At 46.6% G+C, this 15,024-nt stretch overlaps 1 protein-coding gene across 1 annotated transcript in view; it reads right to left on the reverse strand.

Moving 5' to 3' along the window:
- Window positions 1–304: 304 nt before the first annotated feature.
- The window catches only part of LOC119374141 (uncharacterized), a 29,997-nt gene continuing 15,277 nt past the window's right edge, over window positions 305–15,024 (reverse strand). The window contains exons 9-10 of the mRNA XM_037644204.2: window positions 11,124–11,919; window positions 305–2,409 (exon numbers count right to left, since the gene is read on the reverse strand). Coding sequence (XP_037500132.1) covers window positions 2,279–2,409; window positions 11,124–11,919 — 927 coding nt within the window. The 3' untranslated portion in view covers window positions 305–2,278. The remainder of the gene's footprint in view (window positions 2,410–11,123; window positions 11,920–15,024) is intronic.

Below are 15,024 nucleotides of genomic sequence, written 5' to 3' on the forward strand. Positions count from 1 at the left end.
GCCCATTGAGCTACAAGGTTAAAAAGTGCTATATCCTGCATTAAAAATGTAGGGGCAAACAGAACCAACAAAAAAAAAAAGCATTTGGCACAACACAAAGCAAACTTCTGTGAACTAGAAAAGGGAGCAGAATAGAGAGCTGATAAATGGCAAATTCAACGAATCGTACCAGTGCACACCAGGGCGCCCTGATGAGCAACAGAGCGATTTGTCAAAGATGCTAGATGTTAACAGAGGAGGGTAGCAGCCATCCAGACAAGTGTTGACAGGATCAAAGCACCACAACGAGAAACTAAATGACTAATTGGTTTATTATTTCATAGAGATGGGACCAGAGCAAGAGGAGGACGCCATCCGGTCTACAGAAAACTCTGTCAGACACTTGTGTAGTTTATAGTAGAAAAATATGCTACAAAGATATCAAGTGCTAGAATTTACAAGGAGTACGGGTGTACAGAGCATTACTGTTTGCCTATACTGTCCATACAGTGTTCAGAGATTCAAAATGTGACACTTGAAGCACACTGCTTCCAATGATAATTGTTGCAATGTTGGGTGTCAGGGAAACCTATATGATGCAATATGGTACACGCTGAGGGTGAGCACATTTGTGATGCACAATTACCGCACAAGAAACAACATCACTCCTCACCGTCATCAGAACAAGTGCTGGCCACCACGTGCTTCAGGTATCACATTTCAATCGCCGGGCACTGTACACACTACTGAAAGTCTTGTAAAGAAAGTTATGTCGCTTGTATAATATGCAATTTTTGAGAGACAAAACAACAGACAACGGAAAACAAAAGGCAGAAGTTCATACCCAGCACAAAAACAACACTAATTGCTGGCAAGCCTCTTCAACGAACTTATGCTGCTCAAACAGAATCTTAAACTACTGCAAAATTTCAAGTTCAGCTGCTCAAGGTAGAAGCATACACCCGTACGCGACAACAGAGTCCGTCTAACCTGCTCGGAAGACACGTGGTACAACAACGTGCAGAGCAATGGAAAGATGGCCGTTACAAGTGTCGGGCTTTGCTGAAAACTTGTTCAACATATGTGACCCAATGTGCGTAAGTGTGTAAGCAGAATCACACTGAGCGACTCCTGCTTAGTGCTAATAAGACTAGGTTGTCACCACAGATTTGATCAACAGTGCCTGTAAGCAACCAATATGGCTACAGACACTTCTGGGCAGGGTCGCCATCTTGTGGAACTTCTGAGAACCTGTAACAGCTGTACTCAGTGGCATCTGAGAACTACTCCGGAAGTTCAAAGAGCACATGTGGGCCCAGTGGAAACTTTCTTGCAAGGCACATTCTGCAAAGAAAGTCTCTCAGTGGAAACTCTAGCCTATCAGCCATGACACAAAGCTCTCAGTGACAGCAGTGTGTTCCTAATGGCACACACTGCAAGCTTATTGCTCGGCTTAGTTAAGGTGTTGGGCGTTGCATGAAAAAGTTGTGATAGAAGAGGTTCATCGGTGCAATCAACCTCTGTGCAGAATGCAGGCAGCCATCATGCCTTTCTTGTGCAACCAAGCAACAGCACACGGTACACTTGGACAACTTAATGGCAGAGCAACACCTGCTCTGACACACAAAAAAGAGAACAAAAATCAACCCGATACACATGATCTTTCAGCACCAAACACACTGAGATGTTTCACAGAACACAACACGGAAAGCATCACTCATGATCTCATCAGCTGCAGTCATTGTTCAAGGAGGCAATGAAGGCCGCAGTCACTGACCAGCCAAAACACACTTCATGAAGACTCCTCAAAAGCAATTCACAGTGTGTGCTGATGAGTGATAGGTGCTATTTGTGCAACGATGGGTTTATCAGCTACACTGGTGAGAATGCTCGAGGCGTTCACAACAGCCCTCATATGCAAGTCACTAAGACACTACACAACATGGTCTGGACCGCGCAACCTTTCAGGCAGCCTAACAATACTGGAATGCACTGGTGCAACTTGCACAGTGAATGACGCAAGTCATCTTTACTCAAAGTGCTTTCGGTGTCACTCACACTGATGCACACGTGACTCAACCCTTCAGTGCCCTCGTGTTCACTGCGAGACACTCTCCGGGTAGGCCCACAACCCGAGTCACACGGCTGCTCCTGAAGGTCTTGTAGAACACACTGTGGTCAGAATGCCATTAGAACCAGTCCAGACGTACATGACTTGAACGAAGTAGTTGCATGTGTGTAGGTTCTTCAGCTTCGGTCAATGTTCGTTTAAGCGCACCACAGATTCGGCAATGCACTTTCACTTTGACATGCGAAGGCGGCCTTTCCACTTGTTCGACTCTTGTTCCCTGAGACGACGTCGCCGAAGTGCCTCCGCTCGCTTCTTGGCAATTTCCTCTGGCGTGCAGCGCTTGACTTGTACAGGCTGAGCTGCAACATGAAGCAAGAAATGAAGATACACATTAAGCATGTGCAACACACAACAGCATGCAGGAAATGCGAAGCATTTTTTAGCGAACTTCTGTTACTTCGAGCGCATTTATCTATTATTCGCCTATGATTTTGTGCTCTCGATACTGGATATATACCTGGATATATATAGTACCAAAAGTGGATATATACCAAATTTGGTACGGTTTGACATGAGTTTATGATGAGCAGAATTGACAGTTCGTAACATAAAAATCATGCAATGCATACCTTGTGCAGCATCATTTACATGCCACGGTCATGGTGCGCTCGCGGCAGTTTTGCTACCTTGATATATACCGAGATTAGTACAGCGTGACATGAGTGTATGACGAACATAAGTGGCACGTTGTGACATGAAAATCATTACATGGATGTCGTTTACATTATTACTCACACGATACAGTCTTGGGGTGCTCGCGGCCATTTCATTCACTGAATATATACAAAAGTAGCTATCGTGTAGATGACTGCACGACGAACATAAATGACAGGTCGCAACAGGAACATAATGAAATGGATTTCACGTGTGACATGATTTACATGAAACGCCTTTTCATTAATTTGATATACATATACCAAAATTGGTATGTCATGACAAAAGTGCGTGACGAATATAAATGACAGGTCATGCATTGCATAAAACAGAATATACGTTTCATTAGCATGGTACACACCAAATTGTACATGTATGCATGAAAAACTAGCGATAGTGAACAACATGTCACGACATGAATGTCTTGATTTGCCTGAAAGATTAACAATGCAGCATATGCAGCTCCTCGCTGAGTGCTTCGCATTACATCAATTCCCACAGTGCGTGGCATCGGCCAGATTTTTTTCTAGAGACACCTTTTAGTTTCGCAATTCTAATCGAGAGCGTGTCTCGCAAATGGAGCTACTTTGTCGCCAGTATGCAGTGGGAAAAACATCAGTACATAATAAAATCTGAAGCAGGTAAGGGGGTTACTGGAGAATGAATGTTGTTAACAGAGTGGGCCGACGATTTGATACATCCAAAGTGGGTGGCTCTCACTTCTAACTGCTGCCACCATCTCGCCTACCACGGAACCCCTTGCGTGCATTAGTTTAGCGCTAAATTTCCAAAATAGCATTTATATGTAAGAAGAGCTCCAGCTGCGTTTATGTTCTGAGCATGCACGGTGTGGAGCACGCAACACTAAATCTGTGCATTTGCTGCTTTCTACTATTTGCCTCGAGATCTTTGAGTGACACCCTCTTGCATGTGACGTCAGAGAGACGACTCGGGTGCCGCTCTTCGCGCGTGCGCTCGCTACGTGAAGGCTGCTCGACGCTGCCGGCCAGTCTGTCCTGCTCGAGTTATTGAACCATTAGTGGGCAAGTTCATAAAGCAATTTGTACTGAATGTTCAAGCAAAATGCCCAGCGAAATCTAGTGGAGTTGCCGTCAGGAGCATGTTCACTGTCGATTGCCTCTGGTGTTGTCTGCTAGCCATCAATGCGTACATCTGCATGTATGGTGATGATTTCTTTTCACGACTGTTCTATGGCCATGGCGGACTCAAAACGACTTTCCGGCCCGTTTTCGATCACAGGCTTCGGCTTTCATGTCTGCATTAAAGTGCAATATATGTATACCGTGTGCTGCATGTGTTCAGTTGCCAAGCCTGCTCCTTCGATTCAATTCTTTTGTTTGGAATTTTAAGCGCATGAGAAATGACTCGTGATGTCAATCAAATAATTTAAATGGTTGTTACAGGCAACAACCTTTGATTAAATCAGTGGTTTTCAGCAGCTGCTGTTTAGGCGTGTCGTAAGTACTTGAAATTTAAACAAGAAATAAAAAGGTTGACAGCACGAGTCAAAAGAGGATGCACGACAGTGATATGAAATATTGAAAGGTTGTGCGGAGTTGTTTGTTTTATGCAACATGTTTTAATCCCTACATTAACCCTTTGCGGTCCAAAACCTTTACCCACTTTCCGGCTCTAGCGGTCCGAAACTATTTCGCCAGTTTCTGGCGCCGCGAATAAAAACACAAGCTGTGGAAGAGAAACGCACAGGATATTTATTTTTGCTCCTGCATTCTGCAGGCAACTCTTTTAGTGATATTTGGGCAACGTATGATACCGCTCAAAGCATTCCCCTGTGTGCAGGCCAGGGTTATTACTGCAGGTTTCCACCGCCGCCGTCGTCGTCTTCGTCACTCACTTCTGTCGAATCACTGTCATCACTGTCTGGTGGAGGCACGTAATTCTCTTCGTCACTAAAGTCATCCTCGCTTTCGCTAAAAGCACCGCCGTAAAACGCACGCGGTGAAAACGTGGCCATGCTTCTCAGCGAACCGCGCGCGCGAGTGGGTACGCTCTAGGCCCCGTGCTGATCATAGTGCTGCACCCTAGTGTCAAAAAAGTAAAACCTCAACAAACAAAGCTCACTTATTCCTCAAGAGATGGCCCTTCATGTATACAAAAAATGCGCGCGACTCGCGGTGAGAAAACAGCAAAATTTAAACCACGAACACCCTTGTCGGGCGGGGCCCGACAGCGGACCGCTACGGCCGTGTTGCGTTGTCGGGCGCTGCCCGACAACGGACCGCAAAGGGTTAATAAATCGATGTTTTCCGACTCGTTCATAGTCTGAGAGTATGCTGAAAAGAATTATAGTAGTTGGATACAACTTTAGAAGGCAGGAGAGGCCCCGCCCAGACAACCGAAGCACGGCAGCCGATCGCCTCCGCGACTAAGGAAATAGTCCCGCTCATGCACGCGCCGATGTTCTCTGAAGGCGGAGCCACCGGCCGTCCCGCTCATGACGTTAGTCCCGAGTGCGCACCCATTGGTGCAGGCTTGTGTTCATCCGCCTTTGAGGAGGAAATGTCGCTGCCTTCTAAAGTTGTATCCGACTATAGTGTAACCATACTTACGTAGATAAATAGAAAGCTTTCGCATCGGAAATCGTAATAAGATGTAGGTATTTGCAATAAAATAGTGTAAATCATTCTCATCGGTCGACTCTTGATACACTCTAAGAAAAAAGAAAGTCAAAAGAGGCTCACGGCCGCGTGACTCTCTTCGGGTGTCCATTCGACCCCTTTTGGAAGGTAGATGAAGAGAAAGAGAGTTCGCATTTGGGCTGGAGTCACGGGACTCTCCTGAAGCGCGTTTCGATTGGCTTCCGCGATGAAGGCGCTGCCGTATGCGCCATACGTATCGCGCGTTTGCCGTTCGGCGCCGTTCTGGCGCGGTGGCTCGCCTCCCTCGCCGAAGGAGCCAGCCAGGCTGGCGCCGCGCCAGCCGCGCCTCGGCTGCTTCGGCCTCCTCTCTGTCTGGTCGGTCGTTTGGAATGCGTTCATGCGTTGCGTCGGTTGCGCGGGTTGCGTCAATTGTCTGTTGTGCAGTTTGGTGTTCGAAGAAAAACGCGCATCTTCGGTGACGATGAGGCCAAACTCCGTGCTTGGAGGGCGGAATGTTCACGGAGCTGCGGACTCGGACAACGTGCGCCCGTTAACGGTGAGTGTACTGCTATCGTAGGTACTAATTATACAGCTTTAGCGGGGCGTCTGCAGCAGCTCTGCAGCAGCTCTGCGGAAGTTATCTGTCGTTCGGCGCTCGTACTCGAATGTGTTTGCTGAGTATTTAAGGATGGGTTACGTTTTTAAAAAATGCGGTCAGTAACCGCTCACGGCGTGCCCCTGACTGCCGGAGGGTGTGTTTGGGTGTCGGAATATGCTGGCGCAAAGCCGTGCTTATTTTGAAAGCAAATTTTGAAGCAATTTCTCAGAAAAGAAGTGCTTTCATTCGTGTATAGCCAGTGCCTATTGCGAGACGAGGTTCCCGCTGCCTTTTACGTGAAAATTTGTTTTCGATTGGAAATTATTTCGAACGAAACATTCGTGTCAGATGTGTGTACAGTAACGGTTTGTTGAACAAAGGGTGGCTTTAAATACAAATAAGCAGTGTGTATGTTGTGGTTATTCCCAGAATCCCGGATCACTTCTCCCGCCTCTTCACTCCAGTTGACAGCCACACTCAGGGAAACGAAGGTGTCGCTTGGTCTGGCGCCTCACTGCTCGTGATGGATAAATCAACAGCGGCGTTCGCCCTGTCAACCGAACAAGGCAGTCGATCCATTTCCTTTGGTTGGACAAGACAACGTAGGAAAAGAGGTGAGTGGCACCCACGCAAAGGAGCTTAAACCAATTTCGTTTGTTGTTTAAAAGAGGCTCACATGATCTTGTGCTGCAAGTTTGTCGCAAAGTGACGTGTTACAAAAGCTACTATTTGCAAGTTGTGTTTTACACGATAATGGCAAAAAACTTGGTTCCTTACCGTGCCTGTTTGCATTTCGTGTTTTGTTGTGAGCCTTATGTCCGTGTGAACTGATTGTGTAGATTTCGCAAACTTTTACTGCAGTTTCATTTTCTCATCATATCACCTTCTGCTTTTCAGATACCGTTTCTATGGTGCTCACGCTGAACAGGAGTGACAGCCTAGCAAGTCACAAGTCTGATGCCTCCAGCCATCACCACTTCTTGATTTATTCTTGATCATAAGGAATAAAGATTAAAACATGATGCCGATTTCTGCATTTTATTTTGCATCATATAACACTATGCACATCAGTCACACATTTTAGTTGGCTATACTCATACAAGCATGTTAATGAGGAATACCTAAACTTCTTAATTGGAAATCACAGACCATCTTTTCGCGCTTTCTATATTACTTTGCTGCGAAAGGCGTGTTGTTTTGACGAGTTTTATTCAAATAATGCTAAAACTGAAATATTCTTTTTTTGCAGTCGCTGGGCAGAACGGCAAGTATTATTGGACTTGCTTAAAATGAATACTCCACTATTTTCAACAGTAGTCGCGCAAAAGTAGAGCAAGGGTCAAATGAGTAGCTTAAAATAGTTGTGGAGTCGCTTGACGCTTCGGTGTGGGTCACTTGACCCCCGTAGGAGTGTTACCGGCAAGAGTCGTCTGACTCCATATAAGTGGTAACGTGATCCTTCGGATAAGAGTCCTGCCACTCTTCCTGGAGAGTCAGGGAACTCTCCTAGAGCGCGCCGACACTGACCCACCAAGAGAGTCACTGTGACTCTTTAAAGGGACACTAAAGGCAAATATTAAGTCGACGTTGATTGTTGAAATAGCGGTCCAGAAACCTCGTAGCGCTGCTTTTGTGCCAAGGAAGTGCTTATTTTGAAATAAAATCACGTTTTTAGTGGTCCGCATCGTGTTAGTGCGCTTCGAATCTCCCGCCTGAAAATACGACTCTCATACGTCACTGCTGCCGCGCCCAACGTTGTCCGCTTTTACTGCGCGGCCGCCGACACTAGTAGCAGCCGAGCGGAAGTAGCGGGACCCACAGTAACAACAATGGCGCTGCGGCAAAGACTTGCTCAGATGGGCACATTCAAAGCCGTCACCAAGTTGCGGTTGGTCTCGTAATCCTCAGTACGAAAGTGCAGCGAGCACACACGCAGAGGTTTTGACTGTTTAGCACACTGGCGCAATGGCATGACACTAAGCCACTTCGAGCGTAAGGGTTCATTCCGCGGCACCCAGTGAAAAGACACACCGGTTTCCTTGCTGCAGCGCTGGCGTTGTGCACCATTCGGGCATCCGGCAATATCACACGCATGCGGCAATTTGTCGAACTTCCTGTCAGAGCGACTTTCACGAGCGTGCAAAACACGCACGGCAGTACGCGATCCCGAAACTACCACTGAGACGGGCGAGGTACAGCTCGGCGAAAACGGAACCTTTGAACTACGCACGCCGTTCCCCATGGCAACGCCACGGAGGTTCTGTTTTTCATGAATCAAGCGGAAACGAACAAACAGCATTTTATTACGTCTTTTGATGCTCGGAATGTTCTTTTTTTACTGCTGCTAGTTTGATTACTAGTGATTTATTGTAGGCCGACTTCCCTACGTCATCGGGATCACTTCGAAAATGTCCCACTCGTGGCGCTCATCATGTGATACATTTAGCTTAATTTCTCGGTAAGTAGGGCACTGCTGTTGATAATATTGCCGTTTTAGAAGTTGTCATACATTGGGCTTTCACTCTGACATAAATTGTTATTTGCCTTTAGTGTCCCTTTATAGAGCGTCGTATACATGGCAAGTCAGAACTCTCCGAAAAGAGTCACGTATACGCTTTTTTTTCTTAGAGTGTAGGGCGTGATGCGGTAACTGTACTAAAAAGACTTGCAGGGTCCCTTATGCATTCGCCTAAGATGACTCAAAGGCGAAAGCCATGTTCTTTTTCTTCAGTCAATGTATTGTTCCTTCCCCGCCTGCCTCCGAATGCTTTCTGGATGTAAGGTGGTTTTGCACTGCTTAAAGGATCGGAGGCATTGCAAGCTTTCTACACATCACCTGGTTTTTGCATTGCCTCCGTGATCGGCCCACAGATCGTGGAGGCAATGCAAAGTGACGACGTCATGTGATGACATCATGTGACGTGACGTTGACGTCACAAATTTTGGCGGTGTATGATGTCATGACAACGTCATAAGGTGACGTCCATCATGTGATTTATTTTTTGCATCCCTCGTGTTGACTCCACCGACGCCGATGGTCAATTTTCGCATTTGATGAGGAAGCAACGGCTTTCGCCTTAAAATATTCAATGTTATTATAGCGCGGTAAAGAATGGCAATAACCAGCCACAGGGGCCAAAAGAATGGCGAGAAAGAGCTCTCTTTCTCCTCTTAGTGGACACATTCGCCGATTTACTATTTACCAAGCTGTACTACCGGTGTCAAATGAAACACAAACAGTGGAGCGCGTTACCCAAACATTAGGAACTGTATAGTGCGCACCGTCCTGTCATCACCATTGACAGGCCTGCACACCCAATTAGGCAGGATTGCGCAATCGAAAGCATCAATGAGGCTCACGAGCGGCAAACCGCAAGACCATATCTATCTATAATGATAAGAGTGCGAACGGTACCACGTGCACCACTGCTGGCTTTTCATTTACAGCCGATAATACGTGTAACAAGTTTTAATGTGCATCCAACTCGCCCAATCTATGTTAGTTGTCCGCAATAACCCGCTGGTCGATGAAGTTATCAATTTTATTTTGTCGGCAAATGTTTTGTAAACACAGGTCCACATGACTACAATTGAGAGTGGAGTGTGAATTTTCGTTCAACTCAAGTCTGTTTACACAATGCTAACTTTTATTGATCGTGCTTCACTTCCAAAGCGGCGTACTCTCTCTTTAATTCGACTGGCGGGATGTTCGCGCTTTCACGTAAGCTATTTCAACACCATCCAGCCAAGGGAGTGACGATACGACCTCGGGAGTGACGCTACGACCTCTCTCGCGTCGCAGTTGCCGGGGCTTCGAGTGTGCCATGCGCGATGTTGCCACTTCACGCTCTGTTGTTGTCGGGGCAACCGCAGAAGATGCCTGCGGCTCCTGCTTGTGCCAAAATGACAAAATTCGGGGCAAAATCCCTAGGCGGCGAAAATTCGTTACATCAAGGGCGTCTCCCGCTGCCACTTTGTTACATAGAGGTCGCAAATACATGGGCTTCTATGGAGTAATGGCGGGGAATAGAAAAACTTCGTAATATCGAAGAATTCATTGTATGGAGGTTCGTTATAGGCAGGTTTAAGTTATCAAATTAGTTGTGTTTGTTTCCTTTTTCTCTGTACAAAGCATCTGACATTAATCATTACTTAGAAGTTTACGCTTGTGCTTTTCATGTCTCTGGGTGTTGTCCTCGTAGATTCGGCAATACGATGCTATAACCAAAAGTATGAATCACAACTACCCTACACCTTAAAGGGGTACTGACACAAAATTTCGCGACCGAGATAGCCTGCTGGATCGATTCCCGTGTACGTGCGTGTACCATCTGCAAAATATTGACAGCGAATAAAGCTTGGAAAGCATTTTATATGAATTTTGAAGTTCGCGAGCGCGATCCAGCATTATAGGCCGCACCTAGTGCATTGACACCCTCGGAGGTGACCCGAGGTGACCCCCCTACTTCCCCTACGTAACCGTTGCAGCCGGTACAAGTTACGATGACGTCGTAGCCGCCATTTCTGTTTTGACGCGCTTCCCGACGAATCGCTCGTCGCCAGCGGGTCAAACCAGAAGTGATTCGCCAAAAATTCCTTCGATCCCCGCCGCAAGAAAATCGTCGCCATCAGACGACGATGAGCCCGACGACGACAGACCGCGCGGAAATGCGTCACTGTTCTGTGTGCTCACGTGACCGAGCGTTTCACTCGCTAGGTGGTGATAGTTGCACCCGGCGGCTTGCCGTTTTTGGAGTTCTGTCAAACCGAAACTGAGGCTGTGTCGGTAATGAGGAGCTTGTAAATAATTATCTGTCGCGCGCTGCAGCAAACGATGTGCCGTGTTATGACTAACAGGCCCCCAGCAACACATTGCAGCAAAAAAATGCGGGGTGAAAATTTTTGTGTCAGGACTCCTTTAAAGCTGCCCAGTGCGAATGTAGACACAGCAACACAGGAAAGACGAGGACTGTGCTTGTCTTCATCTTTCCTGTGTTGCTGTGTCTACATTTGCACTGAGCAGTTTTAAGTATAGAACACCAACTAGCTCCATCCCACACGTTACCCTGAACCAATGCTTTCATTGTCCCGAACAATATTTACAGGCACTTTAAAATCACAGTGAGATCGTATTACTCACATTCAACCTCTTCCAGCCATGACATGACCTCCGGTGTTGCTAGGTCTGAGTCATCGTCGTCAAAGTCCAGGGCAGCATCCGTACTCCTTGACAGAGTCTTGACAAGTGCACTTTGCGGACGTACCGTGCCAAGAGACGGTCGCTCTGAGGGGGACTTTGTGCTCAGGCAGGGCTTCGACGCGGTGGAGACGGGAGCCGATGAAGATGATGGGCCCTTTCCGTGTGGTGGTGCTTTCACTGATGTTGCAACGCATCGCTCGAGCATCACTCTTGGCTGCTGAAACGAGCCTGTGTGCGTGGATCCTGGCTTCGGCTGGTTGGTAGTGTTCGACAGAGCTGAGAATCCAGGTTTTGTTGTAGAGTTCGAGCTCTGATTAAGTGCCGAAACGGACACAGTTGCACGGAGAGACGACGAGGGTCGTGCCGGAATGGGTACATTTTTAGGACCACCCTTGGGCTGGTCGACTTGCCTAACGGAAGTTGCACTGAGACAGCTCTTAATTACCATTGCTTTGGGAGTTTCAGCTTTCGAGGACAGTGTGGTGCTGGACTTCGAGGCAATAGAGGAGACAACTGTTACGGAATGCGATGTCAACGTCGTGCTGCGAGTGGGAGTGACTGTAGACAACGTCGACGTCTTCGACGAAGATGCCGAAGCACCAGCTGCTGTTTTGGCATCCACCTGTTGTTGCTGCTCGTAGGTGCAACATATTTGGTCGAGGAGTTCGTCTTCGTCGTCATCATCGAAGAGCAAGTCCGTCGATGATGTTCTTGAGCTTGATTGGATGGCTGGAACCTAAGGAGAAATTATTAGAGAATGTGAATGCGTATTAGAGAATGTGAATGCACAACAACCCTGTGAATGACAGCATATGGTACTGCTAAGCCCAGGTATACTGAATCTAAATCACGGAAAAGTTAGATATATCAGTAATTCAGCACAAGAGGTGTTGGACCCAGCTAGCATGCTTCACTGCACCGCATTTAACACCTGCTGCACAAGTGCTTCGCTGCATTAACCCTTTCGCTCCCATTGATGAGTGCAGTCGGCATGAGATTTTGTGCCAATATGGCCGATGACGACTCTACTTGTCATCAGGAAAAATTGGTGACACACGGAGCCAATGAAGACTACACTCGTCATACTTGCGTTTCTTGACGCTAGATGGCCACACTTGTCCACGTTGGGCCATTTGTGTCTCGGCTTTCATTTCATTGCCGTTTTTCCTCGTATTGCCATGCAGTGAAGCCACCTTCGAGTTATCTTTTTTTACGCGATTAGTGAAATAAAGGAACCCCAATGAATTGAAAGAATGGTTCCGTTTGATTCAGAAAAATAAAACTCCACAAATTCAGTGAAAAAAAATTTTCGGTAATTTTGGCACGTTTTTCTTCCTTTCTTACGGTAGCGAAAGGGTTAAACATGTGTATTGCGACGACGCTTACAAAAGCGAATCTGACATTATGGCAAGAAGAGCTGGTTGGTCATACAGTGTCTTGGATAATCACACTGCAACATACAGGCATAGACTTACATCAACATGTGCGTTCATGTAAACCCGTCAATGTGTCATTACCAAGACGCTGTCATGATGGAGTGCAAATAAGATAACTGCTGCACGAACCACATACATCTTAACACAAACGCCACTTCTTTTTTCTTAGGGCATGTATTCCCCCTTCAGATCCTAATGCCCTGTTTGACAACACCTGGCAAAACAATGCCATTTCATCAGCATGGATATTTTCAAAAACATTACTGGTGATCGCAGTGCCGTTAGCAAAGATGCACTTGTCAGGGTGCAGTGCAGCAAAGCGTTCAATATATCAAAAATGGCAGTGAACATTTTAGATGTATGCATAGCACCGTGCAACACTTCTGCACGGGACTGCAAGGAGATGTTGTACATCTGTTTGATACAGATGTCAATTAAACACACTTGTGTTTGACTGTATCTGCCAAATGATTTCTGCAGCACTGCAGAAACAAAAACAGCCGAACTAGAACAGCCAGCCCTTAAAGATGATGAATCATGGCAAGGCTCATGTTCTTTCAGGGAAAATAGCATGCGCCAGTGAGTTAGCAGCAAGAAATTTCGATACGTCACAGTAGAGTTTGCAGTGCCTCAGCAAAGTGTGCTGATAAAATAGACTGGAAAGATAACTAAAGCTAACTATGACAGACTGCTGGACAATTATCGGGGTTATTTTATGATTACTTAGAATGGCATGATGAAGGAAAAAGTATTTTAAAAAGTCTATGTATGGAAAACAAACAGCTTGTCTTCACTACCTTAAACGTTTATCATCAATACTTGAACAATGAAATTCTGCTAGCTTCAATGATTCCGCATGATACACCTGACTCGAACAGTTATGGCTTTGATACACAGCACCTTCATCACCACAATGTCAATCTTTAGTGTCCCCCGATCGTTGGTATCTCAGATTGGTACAGACTTCTACTATAATGTTGCATGCTCGGTGCTGGTACATCACTGTCTATGTTTATGTAAATGGTTCTAACGTCTATTTCAGCAACAGACGGATTGATAATTGACCCTTTTTATAATCCGCAGGCACGCTTCCCTGCGCTGCACATTGGCCCAACTAATGGCAGCACCCGTTGTGCTTCAAGTGGAGAGGAGGTTCTAGCGGCACGTGCTGGGGCTTGTCTATTATGCGTGTTTATATCAAGAGAGCTGAATCTACATTTAGAGCAAGCAAACTGCGCTTGAACGCACTGCTTGCAGAAGTGACTAGCCACCATTAGTTGGGCTAGCTGCGTCGTAGGAAAGCTAGCTTTCCAATTATGAGAAGGGTCTACTTAAAGCCCCTCCATCGCGTCTGCTGCCGCTTTTTTAAGTAGCGCCATCTATTGTTCGACGACGACGCCCTCTTCCGGTTCCGGAGCTTCCGGAAGGAAGTTGTTGAGCCATTTCCTTCCGCTTTTTCCTTCCATCTTGTTTCTGCGCACCCATGTGCACACGCGAGAAAGCAAATATTTCATTCTCCGTTTCGCAAGTGTTGTTGTTTTGAGGTTTGTCGCAAACTGCCTGCCGCCGAGCGAGTTTTCGCTCGGTGTTTCTGCGTCTCGAGGGCATGGGCGGGCATGGGGCGAATGCATCAACCGGAAAAGCAGCAGAAACATCATGGCGGCACTTCGGCTTCCGCTAGGCGGGGAGCCGGTGCAAAGGGAGAGGGGGAGGACGAGTTGGCGCTACTTAACCTAGCCGGCGGAAAACGCATGAAGGGGCTTTAGGTCTACTCACTCAGCAAATCAGCACGAGCTGCTTCAAACACAACAAATTGAAAACACGCAGGGGCGTAGGTTGGCAAAAAATCTGGAGCTCACTCAGACTCACTCACGAAATTTATTTTGCCCTTACAGATCACTCAGACTAATAGTACTCACTAAAATTTTCCTCAATCCGTACTCACTCGGACTCAGGATCGTGGAATCTTTTCTTAGCCGAACTCACTCGAGCTCAAACTCACCAAAATATTACTCACTCAGACTCACTCAGATTCAAGGCCCTACCTGAGTCAGAGTGAGTCGACTCATGAGTCCTTTAGCGTGTAGTAATTGGCTTTTTCAACCATGGTGTCAATGCTCTTTAACACCAATATCTTGCATAATCGGTGTTCTACTTGGTGACTTTTGATCTCGTAACTTGAAACATGAGTTATCAGTGGTTGCAATTCAGTAAGGACATTTTTACTGAAAGAGATGACTCACATGAGCTATGTTTATGAAAGAGTTTGTGGAAAAGAAGCCACGGACCCCCCTCCCCCCCCCCTCCCTCCCCGCCCTCGTCTGTAACTCACGCCTCTAATCACTAAATATTGAACTGGCGTATGAACGCTAGTGCTTTGAAGTATGCGTGAGGCGATGGGAGTA

This window comes from Rhipicephalus sanguineus, chromosome 11 (genome assembly GCF_013339695.2).
Source record: "Rhipicephalus sanguineus isolate Rsan-2018 chromosome 11, BIME_Rsan_1.4, whole genome shotgun sequence".
Taxonomy (NCBI): domain Eukaryota; kingdom Metazoa; phylum Arthropoda; class Arachnida; order Ixodida; family Ixodidae; genus Rhipicephalus; species Rhipicephalus sanguineus.